Genomic DNA, 23,839 nt, shown 5'->3' with positions numbered 1-23,839 from the left:
TTGCAGTCATACATTGTTAAAAATGCATTACTGCAACCAGAATTCCTCAGACCTCTGGGTTTGACAGGAAGCTGCCCTACAGGTAACTGGGCATCTTTTGATTGCCCTATCCCATATCCTCAGACTTCCCGGGCTGCAGCGTGTAATCAGAATGGCATTTCATCTAACCTGTGCTGGGTTTCTTTTCTTTTCTTTCTTTTTTTTTTTTTTTGTCTGTTTTGAACAAAATAGGCAGTGGAGGCCAGCCAGACTGATAGATATTTTAGACCTTTAGAGAAATATAGATCATTGGGGATCTCCGGCGAATGGCTGTCTGAGAAGGTGGGTTTGTCGTGCTAAAATCATGCCGTGCCAGTGTACCAGGTCCATTTAATTTGGTTGCAGCACCAAAGCAGACTAGAACCCCTCCACCAGGATTCCTAACTCACAGAGGGAGTCACCACTGTGGAACAGAAAGAAACCTGAGGTTGGTCCACAGCCCAAGACAGTCATCACTCCTACAGGGCTGGGGCTGTTTATTTTGCTGCCCTTTCGTAGGTGGACACTGGGTGCGGTGGGCGTGCTTGTCTAAGTACCTGTTTGTAGAACACCCAGGCAGGGCAGAGCTAAAGCAGCCGTAACTTGAAACCAGTCTAGTTGGTTTTCCTTCCCAGCAGTCAGAGAAAATCTGCATTCCAGATGAAACCTGCCAGCTGAAGGAAAGCATTTAAAAACAAAAGACATTCCAAGGGTAGTAAATTAACTGCTCTCAGAGATGTGGGCACTCTGAGGGGATCTTTTTTCTTTACTTCCGGTCTTTGATTAAGGGTTTCTAAGAGGCTGTTGATGTGGGCAAATTGCTGGGTTTAGGGCCTCGCTGGCCCGGGCCTTTGATTACCGTCGGATGGAAAAGAGAGCTCACTTCGGTCATTTTCTGCTGATTCACTTTGGAATCTCTTGGGCTGCACCAGGGGGTGGTTCAGGGCTGTCCGGACTAGCTTGCCGGCTCAGCACTTTTAAAAACCTCAACTTGCTCACCAATGAGGAAGTTGAATGTGACCAGGAGAATCGTAGGCTCTGGGGCGGAGCTCCTCCTGAAGTCCTGGGCTGGGATTACGGGACAGGCTGACTTTGCCTGTGACAAAAAGCCTTTTGTCCTGGGGAGTAAATACGGAAGTCCAGAAGATCAGCCTACCTGCCCATGTGTAGTAAGGTGTGCAGCCCCAGCTGCTTTGGGCCATAGCTTTGCCCAGCCTTAACAAGTTGCCCTGGGCACGCCGGCATCAAGCAAACCGGAAGGGAGGACGTCTGTGACCTGAAAGAGACCAAGTGTGTTCTCTGAGCTGCTGAAAGCCTGGCTCCCTCCCCGGTCCTGTCGCTCCCTGTCCTGTAAGTCAAGAGCAGATGGAGCGGATAAACTGAGAGAGCAGGGCAGGTAACACAAGGCAGAACTTGTGTCAAGGGCACTGCGGGGACATGGAAGAGGTTGGTAACTCTCTCAGGAGCAGAGATGTGCTGGAACCAGACAAATCCGAAGCCGGACTTGAGATGGCTCAGTCGATCCTGAGTAAATTCTCTATGAAATCCCTGTTTGGATTTACAAGTAAATTGGACTCCTTGGAGCCTGAAGAGGAAGATGCTGTGCTGAAGGCATTTCGCAATTTAGAGGGGGATTCCACTCCTGAGCGAGGTGATCCCAGCAAAGGCTCAGATCAGCCACAGGTAGAGGCTCCCGTTCCACCTGATCTTAAAAATGATGGAAAGTCAGCAAGGACGGAGACAGGATATGAGGGAAGTCAGGGGAAAGGCAGATCAAACACCTCTTCCTCTGGTTATGAGCTTTCGCCTGCCACGGTGAGCGTGGACAATGAGGAAGTCATTTGGGTCCGTGGGACCCTGGTTCACACCACCAGTGATTCTGACTCTGAAGATGGAGACCAGGAGGCAGAAGAAGAAAGCGGCCTGGATATCCAAAAGCCCACCACTGCTGTTTTATGTGAACCTTCTCAAGAGCCCAAAGACAGAGCAGGGGATTCCGAAGAAAATACAGACACTGGGAACACTGATGATACAGAACTCTGTGCTGAAGAGTCTCAGAGAACTTTTCCTGAGACAAGTAGCAGACTGGAACCTGGTGGTGATGGTAGCCATCCGGCAGAGCACAGCCCCAGGCAGGACCAGGCTGCAGAAGAAGGGTCTCAAATCCCACCCTCTGCAACAGACCAGACTGTAGGTGCCCTTGAGAGCACTGTTTCTAAAAGAGAAGCTCCGGGAGAGAAGCCCTTCCAGCTACCAGCTTTCTTCAGTGGGCTCCGTGTGCTGAAGAAGGGGGCTACTGCAGAGGCAGGGGAGACCATCACTGAAATCAAACCCAAGGACGGGGACCTGGCTTTGCTCAAGTTGACCCAGCGTGTTCAGAAGTCTCTGGGACAGGGAGGCCCACAGACAGTGAAGAGCCCAGGTAGAGCAACTGATCTGAAGGCCACTCCCACTCTCCTGGAACAGCTATCTCAGCTGCTCAACATTGACATGCCAAGGACCGAACAGAAGGAAGCAGACCCCGAGTTTCATGGTGCGGATGAGATGGGTTACAGTACTGACCAGGAGAGCCACAAGAGCCCCGGAGATGCCCACGTCCAGGGTGGCCAGGTGAAGGCAAGAACACCAGAGACTGCCTTGGAGGCATTTAAGTCCTTATTCATCCGTCCCCCCAAAAAGGGGAGCACAGCTGACACCTCTGAGCTGGAAGCTCTTAAGCGAAAGATGAAGCATGAGAAGGAATCACTACGCGCTGTGTTCGAGAGGTCCAAGTCTCGGCCGGCAGATAACCCGTCTGATCCCAAAAGCGTATGTAGAATTGGATTCTGTATTTGCCATAGACTATGCTATAAGTTTTTCTTTCTTTCCAGGTTTCCTGTTAAAATGCTCTTAGTAGCCTGTCATCATTATTATACTCCCTTGGTTAAAAAAAAAAAGAAAAAGAAAAAAAAATTGAATTATGATATTAAATGTCTTGCAAAAGAGTACTAAATTGGACAGAAGTACTTCTCTTCTGTTTTTCTTGAATGTAATTAAGTGTGATCTATGTATGGATGTATGGGAAGGAAGGGAAAATGTGCACCCCGAGTTTAAGCATCCGTGGTCACTGTGCTTATAAAGCATTAGCAACGTAGTGAAGTGCTGCAATGTGTAAGTATAGTCCAGATTTATAGGGGTTTCTTTACCATTCAGTCACACACCTGTGAACACTAGCCTCTCCTTTGAAAGTGCACCATCTAGCAAAATGTGAGTTTATGATATAACTGAAATGCCTTGTGTTGTTTATATAGCTTCCTGGTTGAGTACTGAATTTAGAATGAGCGCTGGTTTTTAATACCAACTCTGCCATATATGGCAGGGTGACCTTGATAATTTCTGAGCCTGTCTTCCCATATGCAAAAAGAAGTATCCAGCCCTAACCCCTATGGAAAGAGTAAATGAAACCAGAGCACAAAGAGAATCTAGCAAGTAAACGATGTGATTATTCAAAGAAATTCAAAGTTAATTTATAATGACCAGGGAGTGTTTGACATTGAAAGTTCTTGGGAACAGTGGATAGAATTTCTTGTCAAACATCAATTCAGGATAGGATTATCTTGTCTGCTTGTATATTTAATTAAGCTATTAAAAATTAAAGCCTGTAGAACAGTTACCATAGATTGTAGTTAAATCTAAACACAGCATAGCATTCTAGCTGCAAAATTCAACTCCTTAAAAAAACAAAACAACAAAAAAAAAAAACAAGCCGGGCAGTGGTGGTGCACGCCTTTAATACCAGCACTTGGAAGGCAGAGGCAGGCGGATTTCTGAGTTTGAGGCCAGCCTGGTCTACAAAGTGAGTTTCAGGACAGCCAGGGCTATACAGAAAAACCTTGTCTTGAAAAACCAAAACCAAAACCAAACCAAACAAAACAAAAAACCCAAAAAAACCCAAAACAGTTGAGCATGGAGCCAATCTCTTTTATTTTGTAGTAGGAAAGAGTCAAAATTAGTGTGGAATGCTCAGAGAAGTGTGTCTTCAATTGTTGCTACTGTTCATGAGAAATGCAGACTTAGGCCTCATTGTATGTAGTTTGTTTGGACTGCAGTTGTAAACAGTCCTATAAGTGTGCCAGATGATAATGCTTTTCCTTTTGTTTCTGCAGTTCAGAGTTTGCGCATGCCCTTTAAAATAGCTGAATAACAAAAATAGTGGGTTGCACATTAGGTAGCCTTGAGTGTTTTTGTTTGTTTGTGTGTGCTTTTAAGTTTAGTTTTTACCCCAACTGTTCCTTTACTGCCCCAGAAAAAGGTCCATCTTGTACTAAGACGGCTCAGTTACACAATAATGGAAGCATCGTGCACTGGCCATTAAAATCGATATTAGGATCGGTGTTAGGATGCGTGGTTTCAAGAATCAATTGGCTCTGGGCATACTTTGCTTAAATCATTCTTTGCCTGTTTTTGCACAGCCTGACCAGAGCCCCACAGAGCAGGACGACAGGACTCCAGGCAGACTCCAAGCTGTCTGGCCACCCCCAAAGACAAAGGACACAGAAGAAAAAGTGGGACTGAAGTACACTGAAGCAGGTAACGTGAAAGGAAACTGGCACCCAGGAAGGGACCTCTTCCCACAGTGGCCTTTAGTTCAAGTTCAGAGGACTTTCAGCATTTAGCGTTTGTTTCACCGTACATGACAATGCAGAAGGCTTCTTCTGCTCTTGGTCTTGGCATGAAAGCTCACCACTTTGCACATTTGCCGTTAGCGATCGTCTCAGGGATGAAACTCGACTGCGGCGTAATGAATGGAAGGGGGCACTCGGGTCAAGTAGGAGAGCCTTTGGGGAGCGAATGGAGCAGGTGGATTACAAATTCTTCTGGAAGCAGGTGGTTGGGCACATAGAATGCTTGTGTGAGCTGGCAGCATCACTAGGAGAGGCGAGTATGATTCTCCAGGGCTGTAATCTGATGGTCTGTTTGTCTCTGAGTAATGCTTCCCAGATAAAGGAACCTTGTGCAGGCTGAACATACAGATGCCATATCAGTTACTCTCTCACTCTTGTTAGACAAAGCTTCATTTAATGCATGTCCAATTCTAAGACACTCTATCTCTCTGGAAAACTTCCCAGGAACTCAACTTGAATCTCTTTACATGGAATAAGACTGTAGATATTTTGCTCTTTAAGTGGAAGGTTCAAAAAAAAATCACTGTAGAACTACACATGCATATATTTTAAGTGTGTGTGTGTGTGTGTATGTGTGTGTGTGTGTGTGTGTGTGTAAGGGGTAGGGGGCTGTGTTTCATCAAAACTCTTTACTTTCTTCCTGATATTTGGAGACTTATCTGACCTAGCCAAAGACTGCCACTCCAAAATATGGTGACAGTGCTTTTATTTATTTAATTTAAAGGATTACCTAGAAACTGGCAGGTGCAAGAAGAGGCTTTCTGACAGCTCTTCATTATCATGTTCCAGTTTTGATTAACTTCCCTGAAGTGAATTCTCATTGTGATGCTGGGCTAGCGAGTCCTGGGCAAGGGGCCTCGTCCCATGCTAGCTGAGCTACATTGCAGCACGAAGGACCTGGGGTGCACTTCTGATCTCTGCTGAGCTTTCTCTTAATGAAACTCACATGGTGGCTACACAAAAGTAAGATGAAGTCTGTGATACACCCACACCGGCTACCATTTTCTATTTCAGTCCTGGTCAGTGTTCAAGGGGGAAAGTGTTCCTGTTGGAAAGAATCACTTACAATCTTTTGTCTGTTCTGTGATCCTGAGGCCTTAGCGTTTTTCACTTTCTTCCCCATGGGACAGGAGAATCTTCGTTGTGAAACCACACAACTTCCTCCATGTCCCTGACGTTCTCGTCTCTTCCCATTGTACCCATATGTTAACAGTTCATTGCAGTGAATCTTTAGAAGGTAGAGAGACGCCCTTCCTTTGTTCATCTTTTATATGTGGCTTTTTGGTGGTGGTGGTGGTGGTAAGCATGCATACATAATGAATAGAAAGACTTCTTTGTGTAAGTGAGGGGCTCAAAGCTTAGTTAATTCAGTAGGCTTTGTGTAATATCAGACAGTGGTTGAGAATACTCACCTTGGCAAGGGAGCCCGGAGGTGGTCTCTAGCCTCCACAGAATCACAAACTTGTGGCTTCCCTGGGACAGTTAAGTACATCATAGCACGTTGTTATTATTTTTTTTTTTGCACTGCCTTTCTTATGGGATTAAAAAAACAAAACCCTCATCCTTAGTGAAAATATGTATAGCCACTTCAGTTTTCCAGCATGCATGTGATTTCTTTCCATTGGAATGCTATCTGTGATCACACTATTGACCCACTTACCAAGTCGTTTGCTTAGCATGGGATAGTGTGGGTGATTAAATGCTCTGAAATTGCCTTAACTTACAAAACAAAGCATAGAATACAGTGAGTCCTAATTAATAAGTTAGAGATTTTAGTCTTAATCTAATTAGTCAATCATGGCAGCCTTCCTTGCCATGCTGGGTATTTGCTAAGTAGATAAGGAAGTAAATGTCACAAATGCTTCTTGAATGCCATCTAGTCCTGCTTTGAGTTGCTCCTTAGCTTTTGCTTTGTGTTATTCTTTTGTCTTCCACTTCTGGAGGCTCACAGGGGTATCCGTCCCAGCTAATGGTGGCTGTCATCCCTCGACTGACTGGCATGCATTGTCAGAACCACTAAGACCTTCCATGAGCTTGTGAGAAGGCGGCAGGTGAAAGGGGTATTAATAATAATTCCATTGGGTAAGACAGCAGGCTGGCCGTGCACTCCCTGGGCGAGCCCTTGGTTACAGTACTTTGGCACGACTCTATTCTGTGTCTGCTGCCTGGATGCCTGGGAGCCTTCTAGTACTGGTGTATTTTAGGGGAAGTGCTTGCCATAGAAGGATAAGATACCCCACACATTTTGTGCCTTGCTGATAATTTTGAGAATGTTAATACAGCCTCTTCCCCCCACCCCCGTGCTTATTTTCAGCTGTTGTTGAGAAAACTGAAATCTCAGAGGAATTTGGTGTGTAACTGAACATAGTTTGTGAACTCTCTGTTGGTTTCCCTGCCCCCAGGGAAACATACTGAGATCAGCTAGTCTCTGGGGAGCTTAGAGACAGCAGTTTGAGTGACAGCAGCTCAGTGTATCCAAAGTCTCGAGCTTATACATCTACAGTGTACATCAGTGTTCTCGGGACTCAGTAGTTGCTAATGTAAAGAAACAGGATCGTAAGACCTCAGTGTTTCTATTTTGCATGTACATTAGAATTCTGTGCTGATGAAGAGAGGTGGTCAGTCTGTGTAAAGCCTAGCTTTTCCATGAGTTCTCCCTGCTCCACCCTGTGATGCCTTAGGCCACTTTTACTGACTTCTTAATCAGTACTCTCCATAGTGACTTAAGAAATCCCTTGATCCTACAGATTACATTTTATCTAGAATAAAACAGAAATGTAGGAGACCCTGTTAATCTTAAATGGTGGCTTCTGGAGTCTTCCTAGCCTATGAGGGTACCTCGCTCGCAGTGGTTCCTCATGGCCACTGCCAGCATGCTCCCTTCTGCCATTCCGCAGCTGCAAGCATCTTTGGTGTCTCTGGACACTGCAGCCGCTTCTCTTTTGGTTTTGAGGGAGCATTCACTGTCCCAGCCGGTTCTGTGGCCATATTAAGGGCATTGTTGCTTCCACTCTGAGTGATGTGCCAATTGAGAGCTGTCACTTAATGGACTACCGTAGGGACTAGAGTTGACCCCTACACAAGGGTTGAGTTTGGAGCTCAGTGTTAGTTCATACAGTCCCTGAAGTGCTTTGCTCAGAGAGAACAGAATACCCCCACCCCTACAATGTGCTGAGCCTTCCTTCCTATAGTGTTATTGTCAGCGTGAGCTAATCCTGTGTCTTGAAGTCTCACAATAACTTTGAGTGAACAGAGCATTTTACTTGTGCCTTACTTGGCTTGGGCTGGGACATACGCCTCTCGGGATTCTTTCTTCCAATATCACCCTTTGGCTTGATGCAACCTGTGGATGGCTTTGTGTTGTTTCTAAGTGGGTTCCTCTGTCTTCTTTCCCATTAATAAAAATCGAAAGAGAAGCTAGGCCATCTGGAGCCACTTAAGAGACAAGTCATAAACAACAGTGACAGCAGCCCTCGAGAGGCAGGTTAATCATCCCCTGTGCAGGTACACAGCCTGCGTTCCTTAAATGATTTTTCTGCTTCTTTTAATTTTCTTTCCCCCTATTTCACAACAGAATTTGATTTAGAACACAATCTGAGTTAAAGATCTGGGTGTTTTGTTTTGTTTTGTTTTGTTCTGTTTTGTTCCTGACTCTTGAACTGATTTCACAGCAGGGCTTTAGACTAACTGTCCTCTCTCTGCATTTAGGCCTAAGATGGACTTCCCGTGGCAGTGTTTGCATAGTCCCGCGGCATCTGCTGCCCTGTGGTGCCTCTGCACACCTCACAGTGCAGCACCCCAGTTCTCCTGCATACTTTAAATAACATTTTCCACTTTTCTGGTCTATCTGTTCCTCCAAAACTCTTTGTAGAGGGGTCCCCTTTGGGAGTTTTCCTTGGAATTGTGCTACCTTGTTAGTGTGAGGTGGGCATGAAAATTCTTAGTGTTTGCACTTTTTTTTTGTCTTGTTTTGTTTTTGTTTTTCGAGACAGGGTTTCTCTGTATAGCCCTGGCTCTCCTGGAACTCACTTTGTAGACTAGTCTGGCCTCGAACTCAGAAATCTGTCTGCCTCTGCCTCCCTTTAATCTGCTGGGATTAAAGGCGTGCTCCACCACGCCGGGCCGTGTTTGCACATATTATAGGAAACTTTATCCAGGGCATTTTAAGATTTTTAGAAAAATTTTCATACACACACACACACACACACACACCTTGCATTTTATCTAAATATATCTCCAGACACATTATTTAATAATAAATGCTTGGTTGGATTTGTTTCTTGAACTAGTTTTCGGTTTCTAGAATGTTCCTAACCATCTCATGCCTAAAGCTTCATGGGTTTGATACACTTCCTAGCCAAGTCTAGAGTTTGTTCCAGTTCAGGTCACATTTGGATGCACTGAATGCTGAGGAGCCTTTCCGACTGAGCCTTTGCTTAGTGACTCTAAGTATTTTGAGAATTTTTAAAACCCTAGTCATGGAGTCTGGAGAAGTGACTCAGAACACATAAATGGTCTTCCAGAGGAGTAGGGTTTGATTCCTAGCACCCAGATGGTAATTGACAACAGTAGGTAACTCTAATTATAGGGTATCTGACGCCCTCTTCTGGCCTTTGAGGTCACTGCATGCACATGCTGCACACAGACAAAACACCCGTCTAAGTAATTAATATAAAAAGAAACAAATCTCAAAAAGTTAATAAAACCATGTAATGATAACCAAAAGCTACTGAAAAAAACATGCCACCATCATCATTGCATGGTGTGCCTGATGACCAGGCATCTGTTTGTGCCCCAAGATTCAGATGAGGAATCTCTCTCTGTTCTTGACACTCGCTTCTCTTCTGCTACTATGTTCTGTGACTGGTGGCATTTCTCAATATATTATTATGGTGAAACTCAAAATCCTGAGAGAAAATGAAGTCAAAGCTTGTGGAATTAAAAATGGCACCTCTTGTTGAATTAGTCTCTTAATTAATTGCCCATCAGAGGGAGAAGAGGAGTCATGAAGAGCAAAAGCTCTTGTGTGTTCTTATATGAACTGGGCACCTTTGGTTTCTTTTCCTCTGTGCATCTGAGAAACCTTGTTCTCTACTGGCAACACACCCGAGCTAGGCTTGGCAAGCCCTAAATACTTTCCTCTGAGTGTTAGGGTGGTCATGGCTTTTGTGGAAAAGAGAACTTAGCACAGGCTGTTGAAGTTATGAGCAAACCACCCGCATAGGTGGCCTCTCCTGGGACTTTCACTGCCAGAAGCTTGGAGGTACCAAGCTCAGAACAACTTGGAAATATTTCTTATCGAGAGACCTGTGGATCAGCTCAACCCTCACCGGAGTGAAGATCTGCCTACCCTCTGGTTTGCTTCTCATTTGCCTTAAGTGAGAGAGCTGTTCCTAGTGAGTCAGACAGCCTTGCTTCATCAGCCAGGGAGAGCTAAAAATATCATGGAATTATTGGCTCACTGTAGCCTGAGTTTTAATTTCCCCATCCATGGCTAACAGAGTGTGTTACGCCTGGGTGGATATTGCCTTGAAGTCATGTGTCTAGATGACTTGTCCCAAGTCCTCCTTTAACTGCCTAGGCAGTGGATTTGCTTGTTGTGTGTTCTATGGCCATTTAGGTCCCTTGCATGAAGTGATTTTGATAGCACATGATTTAGAGATGTCCAAACTAGAGACCAGGACAGCCTTGCATTTTGTGGGTACATGCAGAAAAGAGGGGCAGACTGGGAAGCTGGAGGTGAAAAAGTGCTAAGCTTCCACTTCTTGTAACGCTTGGAACCCTGGTGGGAAAATCAACTTCCTCAAACTCGGTTTCAGCTCGAGCTTGACATTTAACAAGGAAATCCCAAGCGCAGACTCAAATACTGTGTTCAAAGAGTTTAAGTCATGGCTTTTGTTTATGCATTTATGTAGTTATTTGTTGTTCTGGCTAATCATATGCCAACTTGACACACAAACTAGAGTTATCTTAAAGAAGGGAACCTCAGTTAAGAAAATACCCCCATAAGTCCTGCTATAAGGCATTTTCTTAGTTAGTAATTTATGGGGGAGGGTCCAGCTCATTGTGGGTGGTGCCATCCCTGGGTTGGTAGTCCCAGATTCTATAAGAAGGCAGGCTGAGCAAGTCAAGGATGACAAGCCAGTAAACAGCACACACACACACGCTCCCCCCATGGCCTGTGGATCAGCTCCTGCCTCCAGGTTCCTACCCTGATTGAGTTTAGATTGTATTTCCAAATAAAATGAATTTATATTAACAAACATCAGTAATAACATATAAATTTTGTTTTTCTCAAACTGATACCCATCTGCCCAGTCCCATTTAGTAAGTGCTACATTCTTGCAAAAGTGCCAGTTCACACCACATATTCAAATTCATCCCATGTTTCTATCTCTTTCCAGAATACTTATTTATTTTCACTTATTGTAGCTATTGCTATACTCACCCAGACATCGTGCCTGTCACCTCAATTTGCTTTTTCCTCTAGATTCTTATACACATAAATTCTGGTATATACACTTGATAGTGAGTTTTTTAGGGCCGGTGATGTGGCTCTGAGGTCATGAAGGTGCTTGCTTGCACAAGCATAAAGGACGTTTGTATGGGTCAGAACAATCTCTGTACATACCAACAGAGGCAAGACAGGGTGATGCGTGTAATCCCAGTGCTGGTGAGGCAGAGCCAGTGGATCCTGAAGGCTCATTGACCAGCCAGTCAAGCAAAATCAATAGCTTACGGTTTGTTTAATGGTGTCTCAAAAGATGCAGCAGTGTCCATGACACTGTCCTATGCACTGGAAACTGTTTATGATGGCAAATAGTGCTCTCTGTATATCTTTTTTTGTTTGTTTGTTTGTTTTGTTTGTTCGAGACAGGGTTTCTCTGTGTAGTCCTGACTGTCCTGGAACTCACTTTGTAGACCAGGCTGGCCTCGAACTCAGAAATTCGCCAGCTTCTGTGGTCCTCTGAGTATCTTACAGCATTAAAATCTAAAAAAGAGGTTTCAGGAGATAGTTCAGTCAGTAAAGTACTTGTAATACAAACATTAATCACCTTAGTTCAGCCCTCAGAACCCACCTCAAAATGCCAGGTATCAGGCATATGCTTATAGTCTCAATGCTGGGGAAGTGGAACCAAGAATATCATTAGTGTTCACTGGACAGCTAGCTTGGCTTAATTGATGATCTCTAAGCCATTGAGAGATCCTGTCTCAAAGGAGGTGGACCGTGTTCCCAGTGTTGTCCTCTGGCCCCCACACACATGCATGTGTACTCACACATATTTCTATACACATTCACAAAAGTAGAGCCCATCAATAAACTGTGTCTGGTAGTTCAGGTCTATAATCCCAAACACCCTAGAGTCTAAAGCAGAGGGATTCCAAGTTCGAGGCCATCCTTAATTGTAGTTTAAATACAAGGCCAACCTGGGTTACATGGTGAAAACCATTCAAAATTTAAAAAAACAAAAACAAACAAACAAACAAACAAAAAACGGGCTGGAGATGGTTAAGAGCACTTCCTGCCTGCAGGTGTGAGTGCATGTCTGTGGAAGACTGGAGGCCTGAGGTCTATGTTGGCTATATTCTTCAAAAGCTGTCCATCTTATTACACCCAGTATAATGTTCTCAAAGTTCACCAATGTTGTGGCATGTTTGAATACTTTGTATTTGTTACTGTGATTTGTTTATACATTTTTCTGTGAGGTGAGTTGTCCCTATCTCTTGTTTAGTGTCAGTAATGCACCTATTTGATTGTGCAAAGCTCTTCTTCAAGATATACCTTCAATTGTTTAGTGTGTGTGTGTTTCCCTCCATCTCCCTCCCTCCCCTCCCCCCTCTCTGTATTTGCGTGCATGCATTTGTGTGCACTCCTGTGTGTGCATGTGTGTGTACTATGCACAGTCAGTGCTCAGAAGTGATATTTTGACAGATTACTCTTTTTGAGGAATTTCCTGTCTTCTTCTGTTTATTTTTTTTTTCCCCTTTGGAGGCAGAGTCCCAATGTATACCTTGGGTAGCCTGGGACTCTATGTAGACCAGACTGCCCTTGAACTCTCAGATTTTCCTGTCTCTGACCACCCCCAAGTGCTGAGATTGAAGGAGTGTGTCACCACACCTAGCTTCTATACTTAAAAAAAATAGTAACAATATAATTTTTCATTGCTATCAACACTTCACAAACTTCTATTTCTTCACATCCTGCAAGCATTATTATTATTTTTAAAGTAGTCATCCTAATGAATATGAAATGGTTTCTCCTGTGCTCTGGATTGCCTCTCTAATGGTGTGACACTGATCGTCTTTCTGAGTGCCTACTGGACGTATAGTGTCTTTGTTGGAGCAAATGTCGGTTCTATCCCTCTGCCCATTTTTTAATTGGATTGTTAATATTAGAGAATAAATCACAGTTTCCTCCAGCCCTCCCTGCTGTCTGGGACTTGCCAAATAAAGCTGAAAATAGCTAATAGTTGACATCTTACATCTTTTTTATTTCAAAGGCTTCCTTTCAGTGTTTTCTAGTCCATGATCATATTAGACTAGAGATTTTATTTAATTTAATTGCAAACCTGGACTTTTAAGTACTGTTTGAATTTCCCCCACTAGGGATATTCTTATTAAAATGATTCATGATATTTTTCAGCATCTTGATTTATTGATGAAGATCGATTTCTACTTTCTTTCCCTTTTAAAAAAAGGATTTATGTTTTTATTATGTATACAGCATTCTCCTGCATGTATGTATGTCTGAAGGCCAGAAGAAGGCACAAGATCTCATTACAGGTGGTTATGAGCCACCATATGGTTGCTGGGAATCGAGCTCAGGACCTCTGGAAGAGAAGACAGTGCTCTTAAGCTCTGGGTCATCTCTCCAGCCTCCATTTCTACTTTCTTGAGAAGCAAGTCCCATGTAATTGTGATGTAAGGCTGAGTTGTATTTGATGATTTTCTGGTTATTTGTTTGAACGTTCTCCTATTCTCACTGGTGTGATAGTTTAAGTAAGAAATGCTCCCCAGAGGCTCATGTATTTAAACCCGTGGTGTATATTTCATGTTTAAGGAGATTATAGAACCTTCAGGAAGTAAAGCATTGCTGGAGGAAGTACGTCACTGGGGGTGGGCTTTCAGAGTTGAAAGCTCTACCTCATTTCCTGTTCTCTATCTATAGCTCTGTCTCTCTGTGCTTTCTCTGTGGGATGATGTGATCTCCCTGGTTCTCCATCCTGCTGTTGCCTTCGGCACCAACCGTGATGGACTCCTTTCTGAAACTGTAAGATGATAAAATAAACCCTTTCTAACTTCAGCTGCTTTTGGAGATCATTGTTACCACAGGGACAGAAAAGTAACCAATACAATTAGCATATATTTATTATCTTCAATACAAGTTTAATTATGACATTGATAACATGTATTATGAATGCAGTAATCATGTGCATTGTATATTCCTCTTCTCCAAAACTCTGGCATCTTCAGTAATGAAGTCTTCACCAGAAATATCCTTGTGACTTCAAGATAAAGGAAAATATTAGGACACTTTTCTGTATATTAAGTAACAGAGAGTACAAGGTCCATGTAAGAGCACTAAATTTGTTAAAAACAGAAACAAATGAATGATTTTCAGATCTGTATTCTGTGTTCTTTTTTTTTTTCCCAGTAGCACTAGGGCTCCTTCAGTACACCAGTGTTCAAGATAAGTAGAAGTGAATTCAGATAAAGAACTGCCATTGTGTTTTGAGCTCCATTGGCATGGCTAGGGTAACTCCTAGGGGATTTTCCTTGAGTTTGTGAGAACACATTCTATCTTATGATGTAATCCTAGAACTTGCAAATAGCTGGGACATCAGAGTCTGAGATTATATCTCACTCCTATTTAGTGACACTAACACGTTATAAGTATCTACTTCATTGGTGCTGGTATTAAATTTGCAAATGCATTTAATAATACATCCATTCATTTAGCAAAAATTCACCGAGTATCTGCTATGCACAGGTAAATGTGATAGCTGCTTGGAATGTAAAGAGGAACACAGCAGGATTGTTACTCGGAAGTGGCTTATGATTTTATTTTTAGTTTTTAGTTTTATTTTTCACCAGAGTCCAAGTGGGTAGGTTGGAGAATGGAGAATGGGAAAAATGTGAAATGTATACAAAGAATGAATAGAAGATAGAAGATATGTATGGCATGTGGTTGAATGACATCAGTCCTACATGGAGAATTGAGAAGAAACCTCACAAGTCAGCTTGGAAAATGGTAGTCTGGGTAAGAGGGATGAAGCTGAGAAAGAGCAAACAGAGAGACAGCAGTTCCTTGTGGTTGTTATAAACGAATACATAAGCAAGCTGGGCCTGGCAGCATAGGCTTATATTCTCAGGTACTCTAGAGGCTGAAGCAGGAGGACCTCAAGTTGTAGGCCATCCTGAGGGGTAAACAGTATGGTGTGCCATGGTGTTAAGCCTGTAGTTTGGAGGGAGGGGGTGTGCTACATCCACTCCAGTAGTGACAAGCTCGACAGGCCCCGAAAACCTGGGTGCTTTCCCACGGGTTGAGGGGGGCTGATTAAGCCCGGTCCGTGGCAGGGGGGGATACCTGGTCTTTGGAGGAAAAGGAATGTGTGGTGTGCCATGTTGAGGACTGACTTATAGACATTTGTGGAAGCTATTGACCGATTTTAGGCAGAGAAATAACAACCAATACGGGTTTTGTGAGAGCCCCCTAAGGGTACTAAGGAAGAATGTTAGTGTTGGAGGGACATAAGGAGGGGTGGAGTGAGTAGGGATCTTGCTTGGAGTGCCCTGTGTGGTCTAGAAGGAAGATAATGGGGCAGTCAATGACTTTCATTGTCTTCTGAACAGATAAATCATGAATCTTCATTACTTGTGATGTGGTGTGATAATGGAAACGAGATAGTTTAATCAGTAAGTTCCCCTGGTTTCACTTTTAGGTGACGGCTCATCTTTTTCTTTTTCTTTTTTTCTTCTTATTAAGCCTGGTATACCAGAAGAATAAAATAAGATTATTTGAACTTAAAACATTTACTATCTTGGTCATTCGGGGAAGACCATGGATCTTTAAAGTGGTGTGTGTGTGTGTGTGTGTGTGTGTGTACTCTTTACTTTGTTTATGAATTATTTAATTATTAGATGAAATGTATCTTCAGTGCCAGGCCATTACATTAGTAATGAGCTCGTACAATGAGGGCTTTCCAAAAACAAACCAACTTTAGGAACTATTTTCTTAATAACTTATTTTTTTTTAATTAAAAAATAATTATCATATTGCCACAATCCAATTAGATAACATTCTGCCATTGTACTAAGGTCTCTGTGACCAACCAATGCCAACTAAATTATTCTGTACTTTCAGACTCAGCGAATGTTTTTATCTTAGCTTCATCTTTCAGACTCTACTCACGTTTCTCTCAGTTTTGGCTCTGCTTCCTTGACTCTCCTGCCATCTCATGACGTCTTCTGAATCCCCATCAGACACTGCCTATGACAGCTGTTTGGTTATTGGAGTTATATTTAAGCTTTTGGCCACTTGTTGAGCACTTTGTCCTTCAGCCCTCTATTCAGATGTCCAGTTTTCAGTGAAGAATACTCTTGGGACCCTTTTTATTAAGATGCACAGACATTTGAGTAATCAAGAGATGGAGAGTTCTTAAACCAAGGGACATAGCATGCCCTTTCTTGGGGTCCAGGGGAGACAACTTACAGCAGTTTCTATCCCAGATGCTCCACTACCTTTAGTAGTGATAGCTGAGATACCCTTGTCCATGCCAAAACAAAAACAAAACAAAAAACAACCCCCAAACCCACAACTCTTACATCTTATGGGATTTATTATTCTGGAGCCATGAGTGACAGTGTCCTGGAACACCAGTTTAGTTTCTCCAAATTCTATGTTCCATGTTCCAACATGCTAACAGTTTGATGAAATTTTTATAGTAATAGAAAAAAAAGAAGAAGAAGAAGAAGTCGTAAATCAAGGCACTTTTTAAACACGTTGATGGAGACATTAAGTGGATGGGTTAAAAACTCCTCTGTGGGCCTCAGATGCTATCTCACTATATTCTTCGCTTTTTGGTTGATAGAAAGTAGAGTTTTCTTAATACATTCCAAAAAGGTTTTTATCTGTTAGTCATACGATGATCCATTGCACACAGCAGTGAGCAGGGAATGGCTGTTTAGGGGGCTAAAGGTAACCCAAGATAAATTGTAATTAGTTTCTGAACATCCGGCAGTCCACCCTGTACTCCGCCATTGAAGTTCTCTTGAGTTAGTCAGCTTTGCAGAAGGTTCAAATTGACAGTAAAATTTCTTTCTGGAAACTTGTTCACAGTTTATTATTGAAATACTTAACTAACAACTCATCCTACCCATTCCAATAAAATAACTTACCCAGAAGTAAACTTATAGCTAACATTCTTCTGATAGTTAGAATGTTCTTTTATAATATATTTTTATATTTCTATCCCATAGAAATTATGAAATGGTGATCAATACAAGGCATTCAGTTGGAAAACTGTATTATTGGATAAGTTCTGTGGGAAAACTGATTTTTTTTTTTTTTTTGGCTTTTCAAGACAGGGTTTCTTTGTGTATAACCCTGGCTGTCCTGGAACTCACTCTGTAGACCAGGCTGGCCTCAAACTCACAGAGAGATCCACCTGCCTTCGGCTTCCCAAGTGGTGGGACTCTGGCCTACACCACCCCTGCCTGGCTCTGAAATGTTTTAAGAGATAAAAGAAACCATACAAAAGGTCTGAGCATTAAAGCCGAATTTGTTCATACTTTTAAAAAACAGATGGTGCCGGGTGCCATAAATCAAGATGTTTGTTAGATACCTTTGACTACTTTAAATGTGCCAGAGTTGCTTTAAGATATCAGTATTCATAAACTCGTCATAGCTTAAGTTTCCCACAGTATCAAGTTACAAATGTTTTAGGTATCACTTTACTTAGGTGTAAGGAGTATGTTATTTTTTAGAAACAAAACAAACCCGGGGTGCATGCACAGTATGGAGAACACTGTTTGATCTACTGTCTGAAAAGTGCTGCTCCCAAATCGCCTGAGACCTCATTGAAAGTAGGGGTTGCTGTTCTGTTATTGGGACTTAACCTAGGAATGGGAATATACACGAATACAGCTGACAGCTAATGAGCCAGTGCTGTATGGCAGAGCAAGCAGATCATTTTACAGAAATGTCAGTCTTGTTTATCTTACCCCAGGGCATGGCTAAACTCCTTTCACTGTGCCTTCCTGCCTGGTTCACAGTGGTTTTAACCAGAGCCTAAGGTGACAGAGGACACAGCCAGCTCTCTAGAGTACCTTCTCCAACCTTAGTCCCAAGTCCATCCAAGAGTTCCTACTCGGGGCCTCAGTCAAGATTCTGGACCAGTTTCTCCACTCCTTCTTCCTTCTTCCTCAAGCTCAGATCAGCTTTGGAGGCCCTACTGAGAGTGGGATATAGGGATTTCCACCATAAAAGACCATGTCCTACTGTGATGGACCCAGAGAACCATTTAGTGTCTGTATCTACAGGGCAAGTGTTGCCTCTGGGAGGCTTGCAAGAGAAGAACTGGAGTATTACCTAATTTGTCCATTTTTAATAAAGTTAAACTAAAGTCAATGAAGGGCTTCAAGCCACTTTAGTAAAAGTTAGGTGTGACTTTCTGATATAGACCCATATGCCAGAAGAACAGGGGGAAATGCAGCGAGATTTACAACCCCCCCCACACACACACCAGTGGTTCTTTTAGGGAGACACATGGGGTAGCTAGAGCAAGCACCTGAACAGAGGGACATGAGAGGTTGGCCATGGGGATACAGGCAAAGGGAACAGAAGATGTGAAGCCTCTAGGCTGCTGGAGAAGTGTCCAGAAATAATCCAGAGAATCCTCCTTTATAAAGAACCTGAGGACTTCCAAGGGGTTGGGGCAGAATTCAAAGGTCTGTCAAGTCGCCTGCGAATAACATCAAACAGAAACGTAGATATTGTAAAATATGTGTTATCAAAATCTGCAGCCCCTTAAGAATTTTCCTTTTACACCAATTTTAAGATTGTAAGAGTTTTATAGCACTTGGAAGGCTGAGGCTGTTTAAGGCCAGCCTGCTCTATATTGTAAATTTCATGCCATCTAAGGCTACTAAGTGAGATTTCTATCAAAAATAAAAATAGTCTTAGGTGCAAGTTTATGTATGTGGCTTTTCTATTTGGATTTGTAGATTTTTTTAAACTTATTTTTTTACAAACATCTTGGGTTCATGGAGAAAAGCATTTGAAGAACAGTGTTTTGTGTTATACTTAAAAGACCATTGTGCCATAATTTCTTACAACCTTAGCTAAAACTGTGGATTACTATCACTGGGTGTCATCTAGGAGTGAAAATACACACGGTTACAGCTGGCATTCTCTGAGTTAGTTCAAAGCTGGTGGATGTGGAAGGCTTATTTCTACAAAGTCTCAGTACTGTTTAAAGACATCAGACCTCCCACTAGATCTCGATATTTAAAGTGTTAATACTGGACCACATGGGTCACATTGCACTTAAAAGCATTTAAAAACCTAATTGATTTTATTTTATTTTTTTAAATAAATGTAACACTATTTATCTGGGAAGTGACCCCTAGACTTTGTCAACTGTCAAAGGCTTCTGTGATGTAGGAGGATTAAGGAGTGAGCCCTTGATGTTGGATATTGTAATCCCACATATGGTTTGTTTGACTTGGTTGCATGCGAAGTGAAATGGGAGTTACCAGACATATTGGAACAGGGGTGTGGCCTAATAGTTCTTCTGTTTAGAAAGACTCCCTATGATTGCTATGCTGAACTGAAAAACAAGGTAGGAGGTTGGGTGGGTAGGTCGACCCACAATTACAGGGAAACTAACTACCAGAAGACAATAATGGGAATTCAGACAAGAGACTTATTTTCATAGAAGGTGGCATCTTGAACTATGGTGACAGTAGTGGAGATACTTCTCCATATTCACTTGGGAGGAAGAGCCATTACAATTTCCTAACAGATTGAATGTGAGGAGAAGAATCATAAAGTGTCCATTTCTGACCCGAGCAACCAAAGTGTGGAATTTCCATGGACTGGGGGAGAAAGTGGGTGGGTCAAGTGTATGTAGTTAAATTAAGACACCAATAGGGCATGCAGTAGCAGGTGTTGAGCTGTGTTTGGAATTACAAGTGGGGAATAGTGGGAGAGGCTTTCCAAGCAGCAGTGATGCCTTGGAGAATCACTGCATAGGCAAAAGTCAGTGTTGAAAACTTTGGACTAGATGAGACAGTCATTGTAGATGGAGAAGAAGACCTAGGGACTAAGAGAGACTAAGATGAAGTCTAGTGAGAACTTACAGTGAGGCATCATGAATATACTCAAGAAAGTGTCAAAGAGGAAGGGGACGTGCCACATGGCATCCTGTCTATGTCTGGGTGCAGATACTGCTCAGGGGATGTGACACATGGCATCCTGTCTATGTCCGGGTGCAAATGCTGCTCTCAGCACTGTATAAATATCAATCTGAAGGCTCGTAATGCCCTGTGATGGGAATCAGAATTATCTCCATGACAGACGAAGAAACGCAGCAGATAAACCTAAGCCCTTGGGTACCCTGCACGTGCATGGCAGAACTCGGATCTGAAGCAGTATCAGTTTTGTTGGTCTCAATGTTCTGATCAGTAAGTCACTGGTTTGTGTGAGTGACAGCAACTCCTCAACGCTGGCTCAGAACCAGAGCCACACAAAGAAACTCATCACTTTTATATGAGTTATTTTCACTCCACCTGTAACAAAAACTAGTTGAGAAAACTTAGAAAACATATGCACATAAACAGAAGGGGGAAACTTTTATCAACTGTTTTAGTACCTATGGAGTCTTAGGACTTTGATGAAGTTAAACAGCTGGTTTCACTGAACACACCATGTTGATATTAACAACAGTATTGCAGTAGTGGTGGGTAAACACTTAAAACATTGAGTTTATTAAACAGTATAAGTTGGTGATCATTGTAATTGCATCTGGATCCTTGAATGTACTGTAAATTTACTTTGGGGGCATGTTTTCAAAGGAATACTTACTAAACTCCTTATGTACATGTTTAATATCTGAGATAATTACCTAAGATAGCACCAGTTTCTCTTTCTTACTAACCCGTCACCCTGGCTGTCCTATGGAACAGAGTGCTGTGGTGTCTGCCTTCGTAAATGCTTATCAGCAGTGTCCATTTCCTACAACAGATGTTCCTGATTTTACTAACAGAGTTCTAGCCATAAGTAACCATTTTGTCATTGATAATTACAATAGCAAAGCTGTTATTTGTTGATTTCTAGACACTGGATTTTGTGACTGGGAGGTTTTAAAAGAGGAACATAATAATGGAATATCACCATTCCATTACTCTATCTTTGATGATCAGCAAAATTGAACATTTTGTTCCTATGTTAAGGGAAATGTCGACCATTGCTGTGACTTTCTATTTCTGTGGCATCTGTTACCATAGCAACTAAGGCAGTGAGCTGTAAATGAAGTGCATAAATTTCATGGGCCTGGCCTCCAGCTTGCTGGTTATGAAAGGTGTAGATGATGTACAGCCTCAGGCTATATACTCTGGTAGCTGGGTACCTAGATGCTCATTCAACTGTGGCATCTCTGTTTCGGAACAACTGCAGATGTAACTACAGGTATTATATTAATGGAATGAAGTACATATCTGGAAGAATAAAAGCTTATATATTCTTAAAGATGCAATGGATTTAAAATGGACATATGGAAGGGCTTCCCAGCTGACAAAGATGAGTTGGTGCTGACCAGTGGTGTCCAGGACCACTGGTATCTGGGAAAGATCAGGCCTGCTATGACCTATTTTGTGGGATGCAAGGCCTCTCTGGTTTGCCCAAATTGTCAAGTGCATCAGGCACAAACTCTTCAGTGCCCATTCCTTTTTTTGAGTATAAATCTCAGATTTGCATATCATAGTGTTTTCTTGTCTGTCTGTCTTCTTGGTTTTGGGTTTTGTTTGTTTGTTTGTTTTCTTTTTTCTTTTTTCTTTTTTTTTTTTTTTTTGAGATATAGTTTCTCTGTGTACAACCCTGACTGTCCTGGAACTTGCTTTGTAGATCAGGCTGACCTTGAGCTGACCTTACAGAGATTGGCCTGCCCCTGCCACCGAGAGTGCTGGGGATAAAGGTGTGTGCCACTACACCCAGCTGACCTCATAATGTTTCTTTCCTCCTCCTCCTCAGAACTCAGTACTGTGTATGTTCTTAGTTTAGCTTTTGGAGCTAGGTTTTCTGAGCCCAAATACTGGCTCTCTAGCATATTACCTCTGTAATTGTAAGCAATTTATTAACCTTCCTGTGTCTTGGTTTCTTTTCCTCTAATATGGAGGTGGTAGTGTTATCATTGCACTTAAAAGTCTTAGGAGAATTATTGTACTATTAGTAGTATATTTTGTTTAATGTATGGTATACATTGTCTATATCTACTATTTGTATATGCAGTTATCATTGCAAACTTTTTTCTTTGTGGAACAGAGTACTAATGCATGTTAGAATGGTGACTTCTAGCTCTACACTTGTGGAAGTGAGTCATTTGCAAAGCATGAAATGCTGTGTATAAAAATATAAAATTCTAAGGAAGAGTTGACTGTTATTCATTTGGTTTTTAATTTTACCCAGACTATAATAACCTCATGAACTTAAGGATCTATTTTATTGCAAGCTTCTTGAAAGAGAGGCCTTAACTAAAAACCAAAACATATTAAAGGACTAGACATCAATGAACAAAGCATCCTACAATCGTTGGGTCCCTTGGAGCCTTGCAGTGTGTTCTGTGATTATCAAGAGCTATCTTTTCTTGGTACACCCATGGCACAATGTCCTAAAATCCCAGTCTCTAATTTCCCTTGAAGACCATTTGTAATCTTTTTTGTTTTATTCTAACTTACTTCTTAATTCCAAGAGATTTTTCTTCCAGTTTAGTCAATTAATGATATGTAATTTATGGACTTTTAACATCTCTTGTTTCTCCCACCACTTTCTACTGTTCTGGGATCTTCCTCAGCCTTCTGCAAATGCATACCCAGTTTCTTCCTTGGAAACTTGACTCCATGCATGTTCCTGTGTCTGTGAGCCCTTCCTTCTCTGGAATTCTGTGGCACTCTATAGTACTAGTAATATCGTAACTTCATTAAGGGACAGACATCTGGGAATCCCCAGCTATGGAGAAATTCTTATTCTTGTTCCTTCCTACTCTTAATCTGAACTGCAAAAAACATTAGAGGAGAATTCTGTAACTGTCGAGGTTCTGTCACTGTGAGTCTGTATTCTCTGGCTATGTGTGGGCCCACAATACTATGTTCTCTGATTTTATGTGGGAGATGTTCCGCCTGCCACTGTCTCTGCATTTCCAGCCTATACTCCACTCACAGCAACTGCTACTTCAAATAACTCTCTATCCCTTCTCAAAACCCCATTCTCTGCCTCTTCTTTTACTCTGAGCATTTGATTCCATTTTAATACTATCAAGAGGCTTTAAAGAATGGTAGAAAATATATCTGCCTGGCAGTCAAACAATCGGTCCCCAGCTGAACAGCTATGTGTATTTTTCCCCTTGTGTGACCATAAAGTGTAATTCCAAATACGTACAGACATGAGATTCTCTGTTATTAGTTAAATGGGTGATTTGATTATTCTCCTTCATTTTCTTGTAAGGATTTTGAGGGAGGAGGACTCACCTCTGCAGCATCAGAAAATATATCTTTAAAATCTGTGATCTTACAGTTTTGTTTTATATATGCATGGCATAATTCCTGGGGAAACATGAACAGATGTCTTACCCCAGATACAGAATAGCCAAGACCTCAAAGAGGGGATATCACCAAATCCCCATTTGGGGAACCACATTTTTATTAGGGTCGCTTATGAGTACAGGCATGTGGTTGCTTACCGAAGCAGAACTATCTAAAGACAGCTGAATTACCAAAGCCCACCCCAGCTGAAAACCTGGAGTGAAGTCCAAACTTGCAAGTGGCGAAAAACCAAAAAAAAAAAAAAAAAAAAAAAAAAAAAACCAAAAAAACCAAAAAAAAACCAAACAGGTTAGACAGTGTCCTTCCTAGAAACCTCAACTTCTCTGGGCCTCCAAAAG

The 23,839-nt window shown here is 42.1% G+C and overlaps 1 protein-coding gene across 4 annotated transcripts in view; it reads left to right on the top strand.

Moving 5' to 3' along the window:
- Positions 1 to 23,839, top strand: part of Fmn1 (formin 1) — a 368,942-nt gene that overhangs the window by 110,545 nt on the left and 234,558 nt on the right. For 2 of the 4 annotated variants that reach the window (XM_085834577.1, XM_029474561.2), the window contains exon 4: positions 4,470 to 4,587. The exons of 1 other annotated variant lie outside the window; for it this stretch is intronic. In XM_085834577.1, coding sequence (XP_085690703.1) covers positions 4,470 to 4,587 — 118 coding nt within the window. Of the gene's footprint in view, positions 1 to 983; positions 2,827 to 4,469; positions 4,588 to 23,839 lie in introns of those variants that run through there. One more of the 4 variants, XM_021149458.3, reaches the window with a different exon arrangement.

This window comes from Mus caroli, unplaced genomic scaffold (genome assembly GCF_978045245.1).
Source record: "Mus caroli unplaced genomic scaffold, Mus_caroli_1 scaffold_2, whole genome shotgun sequence".
In the NCBI taxonomy this organism is placed as follows: domain Eukaryota; kingdom Metazoa; phylum Chordata; class Mammalia; order Rodentia; family Muridae; genus Mus; species Mus caroli.
The sequence above is the reverse complement of the archived record's forward strand: the minus strand, read 5'-3'. Positions and strand labels throughout refer to the sequence as shown.